At 39.6% G+C, this 20,742-nt stretch overlaps 1 protein-coding gene across 4 annotated transcripts in view; it reads right to left on the bottom strand.

Moving 5' to 3' along the window:
* Positions 1–3,505: 3,505 nt before the first annotated feature.
* The window catches only part of LOC108599844 (ecdysone-induced protein 74EF), a 30,705-nt gene continuing 13,468 nt past the window's right edge, over positions 3,506–20,742 (bottom strand). For 2 of the 4 annotated variants that reach the window (XM_017986971.2, XM_017986969.2), the window contains 3 exons: positions 5,853–6,212; positions 5,538–5,780; positions 3,513–4,826 (listed from right to left, as the gene is read on the bottom strand). In XM_017986971.2, the coding sequence (XP_017842460.1) occupies positions 3,886–4,826; positions 5,538–5,780; positions 5,853–6,212 (1,544 nt within the window). In that variant the 3' untranslated portion in view covers positions 3,513–3,885. Of the gene's footprint in view, positions 4,827–5,537; positions 5,781–5,852; positions 6,213–11,368; positions 12,796–20,742 lie in introns of those variants that run through there. The other 2 variants (XM_017986968.2, XM_017986970.1) reach the window with 2 other exon arrangements.

The following is a 20,742-nucleotide window of genomic DNA, read 5'->3' as shown; positions in this document are numbered from 1 at the left end:
ATTTTGGTGACACAAAACGAAAAAATGTATATGTATATGTATTTACAGTATGGCTGTCGCATAGTGCTGCAAAACAATCGAGCCACTATCGATAATACAGCATTGAGAAAATGCTCGGATATCGATACTTTCCAGCGTTGCCAACTGGCAAGTATTTTTTCGTTCTGCAATTGGCGCTTCTGAAATTTATTTTCTAATAAAGATGAATGTTAAACGTATATTGGTGGTAAATGTAGTCCAGCATAGATCATTGAAGTTATGAAACATTTCCATAGCTGGTATCGAGGTTCAAAAACCGCAACCTGTAACAAGGTCGTGACAGTTACGGTTACATACCTTATCTTCAGAGGTTGGCAGCTCTGTCAAGTGCAGTTATCGTGGTCACACCGGCAAACGTAATTTGCTTTTGGTGTGAAAAATGTGTCTTTAGCATTTTAAAACATATATTATACTAATCGGTGTATCTTAAAACTCTTGTGTTATTAATCGGTGTATCTTGTGTTTCATATAATTCGGAATCTTTTATTTATTGCGTCGTGAGTGCCTGTGTACTTGCTAATGTACAGTGTCAGTGCATGAAACAAATATAGAGTTTTAACTGTTGAATAAATCATTGTGCATGTTTATAAACATACATACATATAAATATGTACATATGTATACGCTTAAAACAATAGTTATTGATATAACCAGGTCGCAATATAGTTTCATTGAACAAAAATTGGCGGGACTCGTGTCCGTTTTGGCGCCATTTTGCGCGCCACTATTCCCCAAGCGCCGCTAAAAAGGAGTCAAATTTGTTATTGCGGGTAAGTTTGCACATACAAATTCATTTATTGATGCTATTTGCTAAATCGTAGACTTAGTTATATAAAATTTAGCTACAAACCTTAAAATCAACTTTACATAATTTGTATTATGCTTGGACATTTGTTATTTTCCGATCATGACAACTTGATCAAATTATGTTCATGCATAAGCATATACATACATATGCACATGTATATGTGTATGCACTACATATACTCGTTTATTCATATACACATTTGAAAAATTACTGATTATTATTTTCAAAAACTTCAATAGTGGCCGGATCGAAGTAAAACTTCTTGTAGCTGTCGTAGGAACGATCAGTCAAAAGAACGCATTGTGCTTCTCTTTTGCCATTTTGGCAGTAGGGTTGTTGATATTATTGATCAGTTTTCCTCAGCTTATGCATATTTTAAGATAAAAACTTAATTTTATTTTAAAATAGTAATACTAAGCGTTTTTAATTGAAATGCTAATGGCGGTTTTGAAACATAATAGAAAGTTAAAATATTTTAAAATCTGCGCATTTCTTTAAACAAAATATGCTTTTGTCAACAACCCCAAGAAGCCATGAACAAGTAACATTTGTAATGACAATTAAGATCGGGAATGACAAAAAATGCGTTCACTCACAAATAAATTTTGCCTAGCAGATTACATTCTCATACATACACACATAGTATATTGACTTATTTTTTTTTTAAATTTTTGTTATCATGTTGACACATTTATGGATCTTAAAGTATGCGTACAGATATATATATATAAGTATATATATATAAATAGAGGTAATTACTTAAAGCTATTGAGAAAACATGAGGTCCAGAAGTTGATTATCTAATTTTAATCATACAGAACTATAGTAGTGAATTAAATAATATGCAGTAAATGATTATACAGTTCGTCCTCAGCTTTTCTTTTGACTGTAATAGTGCTGTGGTAATCATTGGGTATACCAGAATCATTCGTTGTTTTAATAAAGATGCTTGGATGCGTAGTACAAGCAATATATTGAGTTTTAAAATACGGTAGACATCTACTTGACATTTGCTTTTTTACTTTACTTCCGTACATTCGAAACCTCAAAAAACTGAGTGCCTTTTAATTCGCATGTATATAATGCATGACATATCTGACTTAAACTATAAATATATTATCTAGATTTATCTAAAATATGGTTTGCTCGTTGATTTTTGTATTTAACATTAATTTGACTATCAACATTTATATGTTTAATGCCTGAAGTACATTCAGTGAGAGGTATATTTCGATTTCCAATTTGTAGCGGGTTACAACTATTTGTTTGTGTTAAAAGTAGGCAGCTCTCTAGATTTGCTTTCTGTTTGTGAAACAAAAATGAAACTCATGTGTGTTGAATTAATAAATTTATTTAAAAAATAAGATAATCATAAAAAATGTTTACAATGATAGAGTTAAACTCAAAAACTCACGCTTTAATTATCAACATTGTCATTCTCTCAATTATAAAACAAAAACGAAAATTTGTATTCATGTTGCTTTACATACGCGCATAATATTAGATAAAAAATAAAGCTATGCACTAAGTGAACAGAATTATAAATGAAAAATCGATTAAAATCTAATTAGGAGTTGTTTTTGTATTTCATTAATTTAAATTTATATTTGTTTATGCATTTAAGAGATTGCACGATTGGGCAGTGTTTGGAAATTGTGGTTTCATGGGTGTGTTGTGTTTAGATTGCAGACTCAGAATCAGATCTGTATAGGTACATATACATACGTGTACATATCTATGTTTCAGTATTGATTGGGCTAGTTTCCCTTCTGGCAGTGTAACAAAGTCATCAAAAAGCGTTTGTAAAAGTATTACGTACATGAATATATACGGTCAAAATCAGATTGTTGCTCTGTGCTTAAGCTTGTAAAAGTTTTTTCTTGAACTGTTCGCGTATTTACTTGGTTCAATAGATTAATGTTGTACTTGGTTGTATTTGTGAAGTAATTGTAGTAAAAGCTCAAGTTCTATTTAAAGGTTTTTGTTTTTGTGTTAACAAATTTCTTACAGTGTAAGCTGGCGTTTTGCTTTTGCAAGAAAAATGCGTTTACTAATCTGTTGGTATCTACTACTGTTAGTGCAATTAGAATATAGGACAGGTTATGGAAGAAACACTTAAATAAATAAACTATCAATAATTACAAACCTAATTAATTAGAACTATGAAATATTTCTCAACGTTATAAAATAGACAACAAAAACAATAAGCCAAAAACGCACACAAGAATACAATTACATCGTCTTAACGTCTTTTTTTTCTTCTTTTTTTTTTTTAAATATTTTGTATATATGCAAATACATACAAATGTTGTATGCATGTGATGCTGGGTGCATTGTTTGGCTGGTTGTGTGAAGGGGTTTTTTTTTTTAGAGATATTACACTAGTCCTCAATAGTTATAACAATTATTGTTAACTATTACCTTTCATATACACACACGCAATATCAATGAGAATTTCGTCTTCATTGAACATCAGCAATAATAGTAAAAATAATTAATAATCAAAAATAATAACAATATGCGTAAAAATAATTAATTAATTAAAATTTAAGTTACACAACTAAAGCCAATGGATGAATCATCAATTATACAAAAGTTGTATACTGTGTAGATGTGTATATATACTTTCTATATATATATATATATGTATGTATAAATGTAAATAGGTTTATATGTATGTATATATAAACTATGTAATTTATACTCTTCCTCTTATGTCGAATACAACTAATCGGCTGCATTTAAACCTAAAAACTCAACATGTACAAAAAGCTTTCTCACAATTTTAAAAACGAATTAGTGTATGTCCTATCGCAAACTTAGGTTAGCCATATACACACACATACATATACATATTAATAATGCTTTAACTTTATACAACTAAGTATGCATTTTGGATGCCTGATGCATTTTACTATTGCCGCTAGCCGGTTCAGCTCTCATATCAATGTTATCATTTCTTCATATGAATTCTTCACTCGAATTCATTTTATTTACAAAAATGTTGCCTTGGCTCAGGCTCAGGCTCAGGCTCAGGCTCACACCACATTGCAATCGATCTCAACTATGTCTTTGGGCACATCGACAAACTGATAAACCAGGCGCTGGCCATCAACCTTGGCCAATATGCCACGCTGGTAATAGTAGCGCAGGGCCCGACCCATCGTCTCGTAGTTCATGTCTGGCTTGTTTTTATGCATGCCCCACAAACGCGACACCGCTTTGGAGTCCACCAGCTTGAAGACGCCCTTCTCCCGGTTAGTCCATTTAATAAAGCGCGGACAATACTCACGATCCTGGAGTAATTTGAGCAGAAACTCCCACAGGTATGTAGTGGAGCCCTCGCGACTGCGCCGCTTTACGCCCATCTCAAGCTTGGGCTTGCGTGGCTTCTTTGCCTTACGCTGCTGGAATCCGCCCAGCTCCAACATGTAGGAGAGATCATAGTTAACACTCGACGTGGCCGCCTGCTGCACCACGTTCTGCGTTCCACCCAAATTCAGCATCCCATTGGATGCACTGCTGCTACTAACAACGGAGGCTGCTGCTGGCGCTGCGCCGCTTAATGTGGAATGCGTGTGCTGCTGCGCTGCGTTGCTGATGTGCAGCTGGTGAGGATGCGCCGACGCCAGTTGAGGTGCTGTCAGCTGAGAGTGTTGCTGCTGCTGCTGTTGCTGCTGCTGCTGCTGCTGCTGGTGATGATGCAATTGCTGGTGATGCGCCAATTGCTGCTGCGGCACATGCTGCGGCTGCTGTGCAGTGTGCTGATGCTGTTGTTGCTGTTGCAGGGAATGATGCTGGTGATTGCTAAAACCATTAGAGACACTATTGCGTTGCGTTGCCGCAGCAACCGCCGCTGCCGTTGTAGGCCCTGGTGGTGAGTTAAAGTAGGAGCTTGTCATATAGCTGGGCGTTCCAGGTGTTCCAGAACTAACAACGTTGCCATTAGCTCCACTGCTCCCAAAGTAGCTGTCCGACACTGAAAGAATGCATAGCAAGTTATGAATGTAAAATGCAAATATTCCAATTCTAATGCTAGACTTCTACATATTAATTTATTTAGTGTGTATTTTACACTATCCACTGATGCATTTTTATTTCTAAATGTTGCCGTCTAGTCAAACGAGAAATCATTGGGTGGAGAAGCTCCAAAACAAAAATATAAAAACAACAAAAAATTAAAACGAAACAACGAGCGGTCGAGCGGGAGGGCGGTCGGGCGTCTGGGCGGTCGCCGTTAAATAAAAACAATAGCATTCGCTCACGAATACTAATAAAAGTTATTCACTGCAGAAGAGAGCAACGAACGCTTTCGTTTGTCGTTGTTCGTTCGACGCTCTGAGAGAGCGAGCGACACACAACGGCAGCGAGAGAGAGGGAGACAGAGAGGGAGATAGAGAGAGTGTGTTGCTGGCGATGCTCTGCTCTGCTGTCATTGTCGTTGTGACCTTCACAATTTGTGCAAAGGCAATGTGTCGATGACCACAGATTTAATTCAATGTGGTTGTTGCGAGTGCAACATATTCTTATTTGAATAGATTTTTGTCTTTGCTGTGTGTGTGTGTTCAAAGCATACATATGCACGTTATGTGCATTAATCTATGTACATCAGTATATAGTAGCTGCCACATATGTATGTCGCTTCGGCTGTGTTTTCTTTTTAATTTTCAAAAAATAAAATCACTCTCACCTCCAACACTGCGATTCCATATATTTCGCAAAGAATTCGCAGCGTTATTCTGATATAAATTCGGATGCAAAAAAGTTCCCGTGTGCAGGTGCGCAGCAGCCGCCGCCGCCGCCGCCGCTGCCGCAGCAGTCGATGTGGGCATGCCCAACCTGGCCTTTAACTCGTCGGCGCAGGGCTGGCCACCAGAACTGGAACTGTCCACATCGGAGACACCGCTGTCTGCCGGACTGGGTGGAAATGACCCTAGGGAATGTAGATACCCAAAAATGTATTAGTAAATGCTGTATGCATCATAAGATGATTATGATTATTCACCTGTTGTGGCAGCCGTATAATTTCTGTGATGCGGATTATGAATTGCACCGCCGCTGAGTAGATTGTGCAGCAATGGCCGATGCGGCATGACCAATGGCTGCTGGCTCTGATTCTGATTCTGATTCTGATTCTGTTGTTGCGCCTGCTGATGTACATTGCTACTCTGTATGGTCACTGGCTGTTGGGGCTGCTGTAGCGGAGTTAATAACGCGTTCTGTTCGGTCTTTATATGTAGTAGAGATGTAGCACCTACGAAAGTTTGTTGTTGCTGTTGCTGTTGATGCTGCTGCTGCTGCAGGTGTTGTTGCTGTTGATGCGGCGAAGGGCTTGTTGATTGCTTGACAATAGGAATTTCAGTATCTGGAAAGAATAAATAGAAGAGAAAGATATTAGTAGGGAAGTATGTATATTTAATGTATTGAATGTATATTTAATTTTAGATCTGTATTTGGTATACATCATGTTCATGCATATGCACATTCAACAGAATAAATGACCCACTTTGGTAAACCATGAACTAAGTGCAACAACAGAAGCTAAAAAACATAGCCCATTAAATTCCATGACAACATATGTACATACATATGTAGAAACAACAAGCATACAAATGATATGTATGTAAATAATGGGGCATCTCACTTTCTTTTGATTATTGTTGTTTCTTTGGCGAATGCATTGAAGTGTAAAGCGCGAAAGATGCATACACACTCTGTCTGATTTTTCTCTTTCTTTTGCGATTTTCGTTGTTGAAAAGTAAAAGTGCATTTTCACTTATTTTATGCGAAACTACGGCAGCGGCTGTATTATGAAGAAAAAATGCATTGAATGTCAAGCTGTGCACACACACACACACACTCACGTGTGAATATGTATCTATGAATGCATAATGTACATAGATATGTGTGTATTGCATTTGGTCAGCGGGGCATACAGTTGTCTCGCTTGCGCACTTGCAATGTACAGGAAAACGAACTGGCAAACAACAAAAACAACAACAGCTATAAAGCTTGCATTCAAGACACACACAAGCATACACAGATTCACACACACACACACACACACAACTACAAACGATTGGCTGCAAGAGAGGAAGAGAAATCAGGTCAAGGCTTGTCGGTGTTGTTGTTGCTGTTGTAGCTGCTGTTGCTTTACACACTTTAGTTTTTGATTCTGTTTTGCGCTTTTTGAAGGAAAAACGGTACCTTACCGTTACCTATGCTTTTGCAGCGTGCACTATGATTGCATTTCTTTTCATTTAATTGCCAAATCTTGCTCAACACGTGTCAAAAAGTGCATTTTGTAAATATTTAATATGCCTGGAGCAAGATTGACCTTTGAGGTGACCCAATTGATTTATTATAATCATCAATTGGGCAAATCAGTTGCTGAACTTGTTAATATGTTTAGTGTGTCGCGAAAGACTGTTTATAATGTAATAAAGACATTGAAAAAACTTAACCATTAGCCGTTGCATGTTGGATGTTTGTATGTATGTATATTTTTGATATGTGTGTGTGCTTTTTACAGCTCAAACTAACTATTCATATGTATGTACATATGTTTATATTGTAAGTTTGTACGAGTTTAAACTTACAACAATACATTCGTTTTGATTGCCACCCGAATTGTTTATTTGCTTATTTCTTAGTTGAATATGGGTAAATAATAAACAATAATTAAATGAATAATAAACACACATTACATGCGTATGTATGCAGATAGAAAATACTAGCAAATAACAGCGACCTACCTTAATGTAATAATATTGCTATGCAATGTAAATTTTGAAAATTCTGATATTGCTGAGATGTGGAATGCCTAGACTCATTTCATAACTTGAAACTAAACTGCTATCTAGTATACAATATACAGTATTTGATCAAATGTAGGCAACTTGACAATTAGCTTAAAAATCTTATCGATGACTTATTTTGCAGAATTATAGAATGGAAATTAACCAACGCAGCCAATTGTAATCAACACGTAGAAGAGACCAGAATATGCATATGCACAGTCAAATAATTGATTTTTGTTTGCTTATATTTTGTGCTACATTAGCTAGTTTTAATTTAAACCACCTCGTTTGTATGTACGTAGCGTTTTGGGACAATTACATCACAATTCACAGAGAGAGAGACACGCCAGAGTTTCAACGTTTGCGAATTGTGGGTCAATGCGTAATGTAATGTGTACCCATCGTTAATATTACTACATGAGTATGAACACACACACACACACGATCGTGGATAAAAACAAATGCGTGAATGTCTTGCTAGATATTAATGTTGAAGTTAATAGCAGTAGTATGTTGATAACAAAAATCAAGTATCCGCTTTATTAAGTATACGGGACAGTGTCTATACATCACAAATATATAATTAAGTATTTATTGAAAACAAACAATGTTTCATGTGACGCTGAGCACTGATTAGCCAAAAAGTAATAACATTTACATATAGACATGTGTAAATAATTACAAAACAAAGAAGGTGCATGTCAACTGGGAAGCCACAGACAAAAAGACACAACTTTAAATGTTCTATATTTAAATATTATAATTTATAGCTTTGTTTGGCTGTCGCACACAGAATATGAGTGTATAAACCTATGCACCCATACACACACACGCACACCCATGCGTGTATACATATATGTATAAGTATTTAATTGTGTTGTTACTGTTGCTTTTTTTCTTTCATCTTCATTCTTCCTCCATATGTGTGTATGTAAAATATACATATACATGCACATCACTGGCTGCTTCCGTCAGCGAACACGATTCCCAGTTCATTCCCCAGTCTCAGTTCCCAGTTCCCAGTTTTGTTTTTCGTGCCGCTCTCACAATTCCGCTCTTGCTGGCTGGCTGGCTGGCTTATTTTGGCTTTCATGCCGCTGTTTAAGTATGCGAGTGCCTTCTGTGTGTGTGTCTGTGTGTGTGTGTACATGGGTGAAAAGAATAATAGCCCCACTGACGGTTATCGTTGTGTGTTGGTTGTGTGCTTGTGTTTGTGAGTCTGAATCGTCGCCATCGCCTGTTTCAATGTGTTTGTGAGCTTTTTGGAAATTCAGTCTCAAGTTCAAGGTCTCGCGGATATCTCATACACATGCCGACGGAGACATGTGTACGGCTCTTGCTCGCTTATTAAATGTATGTACATTCATACATATGCATACATATGCAGGTCGATGTTTATTATGTATGTTTGTATATTTACTATACGTTCGTTTGCACGGACGTACATATGTATGTATTTTGTTACTTTGCGATTACGAATAAACATTCGTATGTATTTTCGTTCTGGTTTGCATATCTTCTTTAGAACGCAGTTTAATCCCCCGATGCAATGTGTGTATTTTATAAATTTTAATGAACATATAAGCGTACTTAGCTTTTAAAAAAGAAAGCAATTTTTACAATTCTTATTCGCAATCAGGAAGAATGCCAAGTTAGGTTGAAGAGCAATTATCTATGATATTTAAAATGGGGTTTGCCTACAAATAATAAAATGTAGTAATAGGCCAAGTCTTGGCTTGCTCAATTCAATATTTAAAAGTATTTAGTATTACCCTAATCTTGATCCCTTATCGATTTAATGTATATTCGAAATAAAGTCACATACCGGATTAATAGACGTATGAGTGTTATTTTCTATTTGTTTTCTTTTTGCTAGTTCTTATAGAAAAATGTAAATACAATTGATGCGTCTCCCTTTAGTTTGCTCTATTCCACTAGCTCACAGTCTTGTAAGCTGTTCGTTCTCTTTCTCTATGTTTTTATGACTTGTACTTATGGCTGTATGTGTGTGTGTGTGTGTGTGTGTGTGTGTGCGCTCAGTTGTTGTCAATCTATTCCCAACCTACCTCAAATGGATTTGCGTTAGGCCTCAAAGCAACAGACTTGCCATACCAAAGGTAGGGTAGGGGGCCACTGGAGTCAGTTTCGCTCTTTTATACTATTTCCCCACAGAGCCAACACACGAACGCATACATGCGCATGAATCTACATGTATTTGTTTGTATGTATGTATGTGCATGTTAACGTAAGCTGACACTGAAGCTAGGCTGGTTTGGCATGTAAAGGGGGCATAAAATAAATGGATCTAGTGGTTGTGGTTGGGTCAGTGAGTACAGAAAACACCATAGCTGAAGCAATCCTACAAAAGCTTGTCGCTGCTCGTAGCTGTAGCTGGCTGCGCTCTTTGCCACATGGCGCAATTGAAAGTTGCTTCATGTTATATTTTCGTCTGTACGTGTCTGTCTGTGTGCCACCGAGTGGGACTTTGTCTGTGTGTGTGTGTGTGTGTATGTGGGCACTGGGCTAGTACTAGCACCAGAGTTTGTCTTTTCTTAAGCAAAAAAACAAGTCAAATTAAAGGACATTGCGTTCATTATTCAATTCAATTATTCTCTTTTATCTATAAAAGTTGCTGCTGGAACAAGCTCAGCTCTAGTTCGTTGGCATTGTATGCAATTTGGGAAACAAGCATATTAAGTATACGTATTCAAAGTAGGGCATTTGAATTCATCGATTTGCAAGCTTAATTAACAATTACAGCAAGTCGCAAAACTATCAATAAAATGTACAATAGATAATTCTTGATTTTGGTAAATCGAACAGACACTCGTTTTAAATTGTTCGTCCAAAAGTCGTTGTTTGCTGGAAGGGTTACCCAGTTTGTGTCTATCTTCGACTCATTGCTATGAACATATGTTTGTGTATTACACACACGTTTGTCTGTATGTATGTGAATGTGAATATATGTGAGTAATGCTCTCAATCGAGAGTTGGCGCCCTGGCTCTTGTTCGCTGCAGTTGTTTGCTGCTCAATGTGTGACTGTGAAACTATTTCACAAAAAATACGAGTATCTAAACACAAACACACACATTCGCATATGTACCACACACACACACATACGCATACATACATACATATACAATAATTGCAGCTCGAAGCAGGAGTGTAAAGTAAAAAGAAGAGAGCATTTAATAGTTGAGCTGGAGCTCACAAGAAATCTCAGTGCTCATTAGCTAGCTCTCTCGCTCTCGTTTGGAACTGTTTTGGCTCTGTGAGTTTGCCGACTAAGTAATCAATAAAATTGTTGAGGTGGGTTAGGAAACTGTTACGAAGCTGCCGTTGGCGTCGCTCATTGCTTAGACCGCAACGTTAACAGTGCCGTCGCCACCGCTGTTGCTGTTGCTGCTTTTGCTGTTGTTGTTGTCGTTCGCTTCGTCAGCGGAAATTGCGCTATTTTAAATGTTTGTTTTGCGTTTGGACGTCTTTGTTTTTTGTTTGGGAGTAACATTTTTCTTTTTCTTTGCTATAAATTTTACTGTTTGCGCGTTGTGGTATTGGCAAATTCAAGTTTCACAATATTCGCTTTTAAAAAAATAAAGAAATATAATCTAATGTGGGAATCAGCATTTTTGAAATATCTGCATACAAAACTTTGTGTTTATTATGTACTGCATGTGGGTATTTCTCTTTAGTTAAGTCACGAATTGTTCCCAAACTTACAGTAGCGCTTCATCAAGCTCTTCTTGTAGGCAGCCGATCGCTCAGCTGGCTTTAGTCGCATTCTGGTTCTATCGCATTGGGATATTGAGTCATCGTCAGATTCAGTGCCGGAGTAAGTTCGAACACGTCTTCTGCAGGCTCCCACTGCTCCCAATGTGCCTCCAGGCGCAGATGCTGCTGCCACATTTGTAGTTGTTGTGGCGCTGCTCAGCGAGAGATCCAAAGGTGAATCGTAATCCTCTTGATATTGCAGCTCAAGCAGCTCTTCATCATCGGCATCCGCCTCAATGTCTGCATCTGCATCCTCCTCGAGTTGCTCCTCGTCCTCAATGTCACTAACATTTTGCTTTTGCTGATGCTGCTGGTGGTGGTGGTGGTGGTGGTGGTTGTTGTGTTGTGGTTCTTGGGCTTGCAATTCATTACTGCCGTGGCCGCCGTTCGCGTTGCCGTTGCCAGTAATGGTAATGACACTACTACGTTGCTGCTGCAGCTGTTGCTTGCGCTCCCAGAGTATTTTCGATACGCCGTCGAGAGTGGAGCGCGTTTTGTCCGGCTCGGATGATTGCTGTTGCTGTTGCTGTTGCCTGAGATGATTATAAAGAACTTTAAACTCTCGGCAATCAGTGTCAGGGGCGGAGACAGTCGCCGCACTATTCTTGATCTCTTCGCTTGCCGTCGTCGCTTCAATTTCATCTCTATGCGTCTCCTGGGCCTGCTCATTATTACACTCTACACATTGCTTGTCCTTGGTGCTGCGGCTGCTGGACGTTTCAACTGATGCTGTTGGGTGACTTGAGTTCTCCTCAGACTTGGGGATCTGCTCTGCTGACTTGGTTTCCTCCTCTATGGCACCTTTGATTTCTTCTGCTGTTGCAGTTGCATCAATCTCGATTTGAGCTTCCTCTGCTGTGTGTGGTGTACCAGCTGCACTGGGTGGTGATGGAGGTGGCCGCGTTGGCGACGTAATTGTATTAGCTGGCGGTGCCAAGGGCGAAGCGACGGGTGTTTGGCCGGGTGTGGCACTTCCCACTGTTGCTGTGGGTGACGCCGCAGGTGAAGCAAATATTGAAGTTGAAGATGTAGAGCAGGCGGATGATAACGACGACGACGAAGACGATGAGGATGACGACGACGACGACGACGATGATGATGAAGAGCTCAAGCTGGATGACGATGAGGAGACGCTTGATAGAGCCGCCGCCACAAAATTGTGCGCCGTGGCGGCCACCAAATGTTGCACCATTATCATTTTAGCAGTTTTGGGGCACTATGCGCTACACTATGCACATGTTACGTTGCGTTACAACACTGATGAGGTATATATTCACAATATTTGTATATATTTGTATGTTTGCCGGCGCCACCTACACTTAAACACATTTTTGTGGCAAGCCTGCAACTCGCAAACACACACAACGCGAACGCGACTGCGACTGCGATTGCGAATGTGAATGCGGAAACGTCAAGGCAGCAATGGATTTGAATTTTATATATGTGTGTGCTTGTTTGATTTGGTTTGCAGTCAGCCGCGGCACGTCATTTATCTCTTACGGTATCAGCAAAACTAAAATCTAAAGTCAGCACAAAAAGCGCTGTCGAGTGTTTGTTAGGCGCAAACAAACGTTGCAGACGGCGACTGCGACGCGACTGCAGAAACGTGCGATGTGATGTCGATGTCGACGTTACTTGCAGGGCGCGCGCGCGCCCCACTTGCCAAAGCACATACACGCAAATTTATGCAGCGAGAGAGCCACAGCCAGAGCGAGAGCAGCAACGAGAGCGAGAGCGTGAGCGAGAGAGAAAGAAAGAATTGGAGAGTGCTCCAAAGAGAGAGGAGGGAGAGAGACAGACAGGTGGGAAGCTGACGGAAAGAAAACAAAATAAACTAAACGAAACGAAACGAAACGAATTCAAAATGAGCGAAGCCGACATCGGCAGCTGAATTGAATGGGGCTCGCTCGCTTGGCTCGCGCCACGAAATGTTGTTGGGGCTACTATTGCGAAAACGATGTCGGCGTCGCAGCCGGCGCTGACGCGCCAAAATTGCGTCCAAACGTAACAGTTTTGCGTGCCGCGAGAGAGCAATGTTTTGGGGCTCTCTCTGGCTCTCGCTTACGCTCTCAGCTGCTGAAGCTGATGTTTGTGCTGGTGTGCTTACGTTTATATTACTGCTGCAGTAGCTACTGCTGCTGCTGCTGCTGCTGTTTGTTGTGTGTGGGTTTTTGTGTGCCACATGCGCAGATTGCATTGCAGTTTCCCTGGGGGGTGGGGGGAGATACTGAAAGGACATTAGATACCCTGCTTAGTAGTTTAGAATGAAAAGCTATCAGCAGCTATTGATTTATCTATTGCTGCACACCTTTCATTATAATCCAACTTTGAGAGAGAAAGAACTGAATGTATATAGCTTGTATTTGAAAATTGTGTAGAGCTGATTTCTAAGTAGCCTACCCAGCAAACTTTAAAGGACTGCGTGATCATACGAGAGCGGAGGCAAATCTGTATAAATGTGCATGCTTCGTTCGAATTGATACATATGTATGTATATATGTATATGTATGTGTGTATATAGACTCGCACGAAAGTGCGACAAGTGAGTAGGAGGTGGCGATGTCAACGGCGCTGTCGCTGCCGCTGCAGCAATCGGCCCGATTATGACTCAAATGCAAGTGTGTTAGTATGTATGTTAGCGAGTGTGCATGTGTGTGTGTGTGTGTGTGTATGAGAGAGTAAAACAGCTCCAGCGCCGAGCGCTCTTTGCTGCCGTCATATCCAGACGATGGCAGTAGAGCAAATTTTCACTTTCCGTTTGCTTAGTTGCTGTTTTTATTGGTGTCGGTATGGAAAGGGGATGACGATGATGATGGTGGTGGTGGTGATGATGATGATGTGGGTTTCCATTTATTTATATGTATGTATGTGTGTGTGTGTGTGTTTGTGTTTGTGTCTGTCTGTGTGCTTAGTGCGTGATTGTCGCTTTTTGGCTATATACTATAATAGTATCGTGTGCTGCGACTGGAGTCTAAGCATTGGAAATAAAGGAAAAAGAACAAAGATTAGCTTTTCGCTGAGGGATAGGGATAGGGACACACTCTCGTGAAACCTAACAACCAAACAGTCACTGCCGTAAAGAAACGTCGTAAGGAGAAAAGCGTAGGGTTGTGCTAGCGTCTGAGCTTCTTAAATTGCTGGGACTGATTAGGAGGGGGATTCATGTTTCAACAAAAGTCATTGAACAGACAACGACAGAAGGTCCACATCTCCTACTGTTGCTTGTGTATTTGTTTTTATTTTCACATGCTCTTTTGGTTTCGCTTTTGGCCAGTCGGCAACTCATCAGACTAGACGCTGAGGCGATGGTCAGGAAGGTGCCAGATATACATACAATATGTATATCAATGACTTGGCAGCGAGACTGCTTACAGCTTCTTCTTCTTCCACACCAAACCTCATTTGCCTTCTCACTCATAAAGAGCGAAAAACAGCATTAAGGGAATCGCCGCGACATCGACAATAACTTCGACGGCCAGACAGCATTTTCGAAGCTAACAGCAGTGAATGACCTCATATCATATAATACACGCGCAATGCACCCAAACCCAACGAATAAGCTACCCAATCCCAATTCCAATCCCAATCCCTCTACAACAATTGACTGACTAACCTGCAGACAGAAGCGAAGCTTGTTGCTCCCCCCACTTGAGCAGACTATTTTGTTGTTGGGGCTTGTCTAACTTATTTTTGTGCGTTCCATCAGACTTGTAAGTGTTTCTATGGCATGGGTCGGTCTTTGAAGATTTTTTACTTATGAAAACATTTCTTGAGATCCGTTACTTTCGATTGTTCTAGTGCAAAAAGAAGTGGCAATTATTGAAACTACACTTATGCATATTTATGTATTGACATTGACCTTTCTATCAAAAAAAGTTAACTAGCACAGCGATTTTATTGCAACAACCTTCATTAAGTCTTTTCCCCATTTACAAGCCATAAGAAAGATAACAAGAAGAAATTAAAACGTGTTAAAGTTTTCACATATTCGTTTAAAAGAATTCTGTTTCGTAAACACTGCAGAAATCTTTTTGCTGTTGCGGGCTAAGAAGGGGTAACGGTCGAATATTTTATTTAATTATGATTAACGCTCGTTGCTCAATTGGCCAGTGGTTTTTCACTTACACTTGACAGCGAAAATAGCACAAAAGAAAAACACAGAGACTACTGCCATACTGCGAAAACTCGTCAGCAAGCCACAAGCGCAGTCGCTGGCATCCTACACTTGGCCACACCAAATAGCGCATACGCCCCGTTGTCCCGTTGGCCCGCTAGCATTGTTTGCTGTTTTTGCATTGCTTAAATTTCCTTTCTTTGGCCGCATGTTGCACTTGCACTTTCTTTTTGCATTATGGCGTGTGGAAAAACTTTCGATTTTCTCAAATAAAACCAAGTAAAAAACTGCAGTTGCAACAGCTCGAGCAGCACATACCACATGTAAAATTGCTAATTACTCGAGTTAGCAGTTTATACTCAAAATCGATCTTTGACAAATTCTGAAAAGCATTTACAAGTAAAGTTCATTCGCTCACAAGAGCGACTACAGGGTATAATTAAAGCGATCACTAATGTTACTGCCAATGCAGCAAAGAAAATGAAAGCGAAAAGCTCAACAACACTTCGCAAGAGACAGGCGTTTTACATAGATAGTATTGAGGACTGGACAGTGAAAATTTTAATTGAGTTTTTTTTTGTTTAATTTTTATATTTCAACAAAGCCTAGGTAGGCGTTTCAGATCATTTGTATTAAATGATTAGTTGCTATTAACATAATACGGCAGAGTAGCCGCCAATTCACTCACAATAGTCTTCTATGGCGCTGTTAATGTTAACTTATGTAGATGCCAGAGTAAAGAACTTTGATTATTATAATTGTCATATTTTACGTATTTGTATAAAGTTGTTTAAGCTACAATAACATTTTTCAAGTTCATTGTAGTAAGTACATGTATGTATGAGCTTTTATACTGGAAAGTTCCAAAACAGACGCAACTAGATGCATACAGATGTGCAACAATAGATACACACAAGTGGTGTTTATCAAATAAAAATATCCTGCAAAATGTGGGAGCACACTTAATCAGCTCAGAATGCTCATTGCTATTCAACGAGTACAATAAACTTCAGAGTGTATGAAATATGATAATATCTATTACACAGATGTGAGAGTATCAGATTGTCGGTGTGGCAGAGATGAATGCTTATGTTTTTTGTTCGTTTTTGTTGTTTGTTTACGTGTTTTACGAGTATTGAAAAAGATTTTCAATGCCATTTTTGTGCATGTCTGTCTATCTATGTATATATATATACGTATGTATGTGTATGCAAGTTGTAAATGCAAGCAAAGCAAACGTCCGTCTAACTGTACGACCGTCAACCGCAGACATTGGACGGAAAAGACAGACATGAAAAGCATTAGAGGCAAACGGTAGGCGGCGGAACAACGAAAAGCAACAACACAACGATTGCAACTAAAGCAGAAACAACAATAGCGAAACTGACTGCGACAGCTCGCACTGTCTCTCTGTCTCTCGGTCGCTCTGTCTCTGTCTCAGTCTCAGCGTTCGTTTTCATTTAGTCTTAGCTGCTATGCAATTTGAGCGATTAAGTGGGATGTGTATTAGTACACTTTAGAATGAATATTTTGCACTAATGTGTCAATACAATTTTAGATTCTCTACTAAGTTGCATGACAAGTGTTCAAATGCTGACCCTACCTACCATAGTAGCATTATCTTCAAGATACATTTATGTACATTGCAATTGTGTTTGTAACACACATTTGTGTGTATCTGTGGCTCAAGGAAAGTTTTTCACCGACATGGATGGCTAGCAGCCGGCAAATTGATCATGCAGTAATTACTGCATAGCTGCAAGTTGTTTGTTGTTGATGTTGCAGTTGCTGTTGCTATTGCCGAGTTGCCGCTGATGATGGTGATAATAATAATGAAGTTGTTGCTACTACTTGCACAAATGGAAAGCAACGAGAGGGAAAGTGTTTGCTGCTATTGACAGTTTTCGTTTTCCATGGGATGCTGCTAATAATACCAATCGCATAATGTACACACATATTTATACACACACACACACACACAGACATAATTGCAAGCATGCACAGTACTGAACTCAAACACGTATTGGCATTGAAAACAAGACTGCTGACACATGGGGTAGAGCGGGGAGCGGGGTGAACGACAACACGGTAGCCTAAGTGAGATCGATCTACAACTGCAACAGCTAAAGCTACAACGACCACAACAGCAACAGCAGCAACAGCAACAATATCAAACGTCAAATTTGCACAAACTAAAAAAACACTGCAACGACATTCAACCAATAGAAGTCAAAGTTCTGAGAGAAGGCAACAGATAACACGTCACTTGACTCGAATGGGGACATGGACAACATGCGTGTTTCGACTAGTGCCCCCCCGCCCCGTTGCCACCGAAACATTTGCGACTCGCGACTAGCGACTCGACACTAAGCGACGTAAATCGGAATCGTCGTTAGCGTCTCTGCTACCCCACGGACAGTGGCACTTACTAGCACTGCAACAGCTAAGGCGTAAACACCCTCCTCCCACCCACGCCGCGCCGCCCCCTATTCTTAGGATGGCCTAGACTAGACATAACGATGGAAAAAATTCCCAGGCAAAACGCTTAATTCGTGTGAGACTTGCTCTTAGTTCACCTTTCTATCACTTTGAAAAAGAAGAGCAAAAGCTGAAAAGGAAATCAGTCGATGTCATTCTAGGATCTCTAAGGCACATTTAAGTTTAGGAGGAAGGAGAATTAATAGTCGCGCTCACAGACACATTTGAAAAAAAAGTTCTGTGAACCGATGGAACTGAGCAACGAATAAATAAAGCGAGCGAAAAGCAACTAGCGAAGAACGAACGAGTATAAATAAAATTTCCTTTTCTAGGTCTAGGCCAGACGTTCAATTACATTCTAAAATATGTATGCACTTAGATGTGTTTGTGTGCACACATACTAATGCACATGCACACATGTGTGTGTGTGTGTGTGTATGTTAAAGTGTACGCTCATTAATTGAAAGTCACTAGAGTCAGCTTATGAATATAGTTCATAAGAACAATTTGAAGTGCATATGCGTATGCGAACAAAATCATTAATATTGAGATGAATATGTTTATACATAGTATGTATGTTTAGTATGCGACCAGATTATATATGCACATGTTTTCATAGTCGCCAGACATATCCGCCTAATGCACATTTTCTGCAGTTGGCTGCTATTTCTGTCGTTGCCTCTTACGCATGCAATTTGCACTCTTGTTTTTGCTGGCTGTGTGCTTATTCTTTGAAGGACAGACAGTGTGTAATGTGAATTTTGGTATTCGCACAGAGCATTATGCATCGATAGATTGTATATGTAAGGAACTCAAAGTTCACCTTTTCCCACTATAAAAATGCAATACATATTACAAAAGCTTAAACTAATACCGAAAGTGGGAAACTCGTTCACAGAACATCGCTCTGAATAGTAAACTGGGTAACGAAAGCAAAATGTAGCGAGGAGTGAACGAAAGAGGAGCGTTTATACTTTTGGCGATGCATTTCTAAGTATTTTTTTTTTTTGCTTCATACATACACACACATATGTACATGTGTTTGTATATGCATCTATTTATTTGTGGACAAAAGGGGAGCTCTCGCACTCTCTCAAGCGGCGGTTGCGTTCTCCGCTGCTTTGCTCACACACACACATAGACGCACACTCATGAGCACTCACATTTACGCACACATCGAGGCACACACACACACACCCATGCAATGAAATACATCGTCACGCGAGTGCAGCGAACTAATTCAAGGCTACATACCACACGCTATAGCAAAGCAAAAATAAAGCTATCAATGTGTTGCTGCTGCTGTTGCTCTCCCTCTCACCGCTTGGCTGGCCGACTGTGAGAGAATTGTTGCTTTGGCTCCCATTGTGCACAAATTGTATGTATTTGTATCTTGTATTTGTATGTGCATATGTGTGCGTGTGTGTGTGTGTGCACTCAAGACAAGTTCAGGCACTAAACGTTCAAAGCCAGCCAAAGCTAAACGAAAAATGGAGAAGAGTGGAGAGACCGCAGCGAGCGAGCGACTGCGTTTGAGAATTTGTAAGCTTGTATCATCATCATCATTACTATCTTTTGTTTTCGTTTTAATAGTGAGATCGGGATGCAAAATCGACTCACGCTCTAATACAATCAAAAAACAAAGCTATATGTGTGTGTACCTGTACATACATATGTTTATATGTATGTGTGCAACTAGCTAAATGTAAGCGGGAAAATTGGCAAATGCACTCGGTTCTCCCACTTTGTTCGTTTTGCTCTCAATTCTTGACGTTTGTTTCTACAAAGGAAATGGTGATGGGGATAAGCGTCGTCCCAAATGAATACAAAAAACAATATTGATATAGTATATAATAATAGGGATTATAAAGGGATTGCTATAGCTATTCATTATTAGGATATGACAAGTGTTTGCAGTTCGCTGAAATCGCATATCGCATATACCCGTATGTATATGGTATGTGTATATCTATCTACCAATATAAAAATCAAGAAAATTGCAAAGTGCATTCGCAATAGCAATAGCACCGTTTGGCACTCGAGGTGACGCTGACGCTTAGACGATAGTGACAGTGACGTGCTCAGCCCGACTGACTAGCTGGCTAGCAATGGAAAAATGAACGCCCCTGACATCGTTCGCTGTTGTTATAGCTTCAATTGTTTTTGTTGTTTGCTGTATGTTTGCTCTGTTGTTTTAGTTGTATGTCTAATTGCCAGCAGGGCGAATTGTTGGCCAGGGGACATGCAGAAATCCTGATTTGGCTATAACAACGCACATTTGAAAAGCGCGCGACATGATTTAAAATTCAAATTGTCAATGCCTAGCCAAAAGACAACAAATGCGTGCAGCCGTGAGCCATGGCCAAAAGCACACACAAACACACACACACACATAGAATCAAATGCATACAAGAATAGGAATGACTGTAAAGTATTCATATAAATAATCTACTGATCAAATTATCGAGGGATGGAAATTCTAGTTAAGCAAAATTTAATAGTTTGCAATTTAGTACATTTATTTGAAGCGACCTTTTCATTGATTGCGACTTGTTTTGTATTCATTAAATGACAAAATAAAATGCTTGGCACCCATCCCTGAAGTGAACGGATCAAGCAACATACGCAGAAACTAACGCACTTTTGAAAACTCAAACTCCTTGACATTAATAGCTCAGTTAAGTCAAAAACCAACCTGCTGCAACCGAGAAGAGGTATGCTGAACTGGAGG

Source organism: Drosophila busckii, chromosome 3L (assembly GCF_011750605.1).
Source record: "Drosophila busckii strain San Diego stock center, stock number 13000-0081.31 chromosome 3L, ASM1175060v1, whole genome shotgun sequence".
Taxonomy (NCBI): Eukaryota; Metazoa; Arthropoda; class Insecta; order Diptera; family Drosophilidae; genus Drosophila; species Drosophila busckii.
The sequence above is the reverse complement of the archived record's forward strand: the minus strand, read 5'-3'. Positions and strand labels throughout refer to the sequence as shown.